Source organism: Vombatus ursinus, unplaced genomic scaffold (assembly GCF_900497805.2).
Source record: "Vombatus ursinus unplaced genomic scaffold, bare-nosed wombat genome assembly UNPS02011667.1, whole genome shotgun sequence".
Lineage (NCBI taxonomy): Eukaryota > Metazoa > Chordata > Mammalia > Diprotodontia > Vombatidae > Vombatus > Vombatus ursinus.
This window is the reverse complement of record NW_020951445.1, coordinates 3670-6320: the sequence shown is the minus strand read 5'-3', so window position 1 is coordinate 6320 and position 2651 is coordinate 3670. Positions and strand designations below refer to the sequence as shown.

Genomic DNA, 2651 nt, shown 5'->3' with positions numbered 1-2651 from the left:
ACTTGCTCAACATCAGAGAATCCACACTGGAGAGAAACCTTATGAATGTAATCAATGTGGAAAGGCCCTCTGTTCTAGGTCCAGTCTTGCTGCACACCAGAGAATTCACACTGGAGAGAAACCTTATCAATGTGATCAATGTGGAAAGGCTTTCACAAAGAGCTCATTTCTTGCTGCACATCAGAGAATCCACACTGGGGAGAAACCTTATGAATGTAATCATTGTGGAAAGGCTTTTAGAAGTACCTCTGATCGTTCTGTACATCAGAGAATCCACACTGGGGAGAAACCTTATGAATGTAATCATTGTGGAAAAGCTTTCAGACAAAACTCCCAACTTGCTCAACATCAGAGAATCCACACTGGGGAGAAACCTTATGAATGTAATCACTGTGGAAAGGCTTTCAGACTAAACTCCCAACTTGCTTTACATCAGAGTATTCATAGTGGAGAGAAACCTTATCAATGTGATCAATGTGGAAAAGCTTTCACACACAGCTCATTTCTTGGTGCACATCAGAGAATCCACAGTGGAGAGAAACCTTATGAATGTAATCAATGTGGAAAGGCTTTCAGAGTGAACTCCAAACTTGCTGAACATCAGAGAATCCACACTGGAGAGAAACCTTATGAATGTCATCAATGTGGAAAGGCTTTCAGAGTGAACTCCAAACTTGTTGAACATCAGAGAATCCACACTGGAGAGAAACCTTATGAATGTCATCAATGTGGAAAGGCTTTCAGAGTGAACTCCAAACTTGCTGAACATCAGAAAATTCACACTGGAGAGAAACCTTATCAATGTGATCAATGTGGAAAGGCTTTCACACAGAGCTCATTTCTTGCTGCACATCAGAGAATTCACACTGGGGAGAAACCTTATGAATGTGATAAATGTGGAAAAGCTTTCACTCAGAGCTCCACTCTTGCTGCACATCAGAGAATTCACACTGGAGAGAAACCTTATCAATTTGATCAATGTGTAAAGGCTTTCAGACTAAACTCCCAGTTTGCTCTATGTCAGAGAATTCACACTGGGGAGAAACACTATGAATGTAATCAATGTGGAAAGACTTTCAGACAGAACTCCAAACTTGCTCAACATCTGAGAATCCACACTGGAGAGAAACCTTATAAATGTAATCATTGTCAAAAGACTTTTAGAAGTATCTCTAATTATTCTGTACATCAGAGAATCCACGCTGGGGAGAAACCTTATGAATGTAATCAATGTGAAAAGCCTTTCAGATTAAACTCCCAACTTGCTGTACATCAGAGAGTCCATACTTGAGAGAAAACTAATGTGATAAAACTTTTTTATGTACACTCTCACCTTACTATAGAAATCTGATGAAAGAAAAGGCCAAGAGACATAATTTCTGCACAATCATTTCATTAATTATGGCTAATGAATAATTAATAAAAGGATGGTCATTTAGCTATCTCTTGTAAATCGAAGATGAATCATGGAGGCATATCATCACTTATATGCCCGTAGAGAAGTGGGTATTACCAAGTGGAATAAATCAACTCTGATTAAAAATTAATGAGACTGAATATTATAATATGAGGTGGACTTGTCCTTTTTTCAAATTAACTTATTTTGAATTATCAACAATCACTTCCATAAGCTTTTGAGTTTTAAATTCTTCTCCCCCTCCCTCTCTAGGTCCCTCTCCAAGAAGGCACATAATCTGATATAGGCTATACATATACATTGTTATTAAACATATTTTCACATTAGTGATGTAGTAAATAAGAATTAGAACCAATAGAAGGAACCACTAGAAAGAGGGAACAAAACACAACAGAAGAAAAAATAGCAAATAGTATGCTTCCATCTGCATTCAAACTCCATGGTTCTTTCTTTGGATGTGGACAGCATTTTTCATCATGAGGCCCTTGGGGATATCTTAGATCCTTGTATTGCTGAGAAGGGTCAAGTCTATCAATATTCGTCATTACACAATGTGGCTGTGTACAATGTTCTCCTGGTTCTGCTCATTTCACTCAGCATCAGAGCATACAAGTCTTTCCAGGTTTTTCTGAAATCAGCCTGTTCCATTACATTCATATACCACAACTTGTTGAGACATTCCCCAATTGTTGGGCATCCTCTCAATTTCCAACTCTTTGCCACCACAAAAAGAGCTACTATAAATATTTTTGTACATGTGGGTCCTTTTCACATTTGTGTGATCTTTTTGGGATATAGCCCTAGAAGTCCTCTTGCTGGGTCAAAGGGTATGCACATTTTGATAACCCTTTGGGCATAGTTCCAAATTGCTCTCCAAAATGATTGGGTCATTTCACAACTCCACCAACAATGCATTAGTGTTCCAATTTTCCCACATCTTCTCCAACATTTACCATTTTCCTGTTTTGTCATGTTGGCCAATCTGATAGATGTGATGTGGTACCTCAGAGTTGTTTTGATTTGCATTTCTCTAATCAATAGTGATTTAGAGCATTTTTTCATATGACTATAGATGGCTTTAATTTCTTCATCTGAGAACTGCCTATTCATATCCTTTGACCAAGAGGTGGACTTATTCTAATGAGGGGCTGGGGGACATTACTCATCACTCAATTATGGACCAAGAGACTTAGCTCTATCCACAGCACCCTTGCCTAAAGCAATCTAGACAAAA

General features: G+C 38.3%; 1 protein-coding gene across 1 annotated transcript; it reads left to right on the top strand.

Annotated features, from left to right (window-relative positions):
- Window positions 1-7: 7 nt before the first annotated feature.
- Window positions 8-1557, top strand: LOC114039192 (zinc finger protein 665-like; the record flags this gene model as incomplete). Its single annotated transcript, XM_027856863.1, has 1 exon — window positions 8-1557. A coding segment is annotated over one exon (1284 nt), but the record flags the coding sequence as incomplete, so codon positions are not given.
- Between the last annotated feature and the right edge of the window lie 1094 nt (window positions 1558-2651).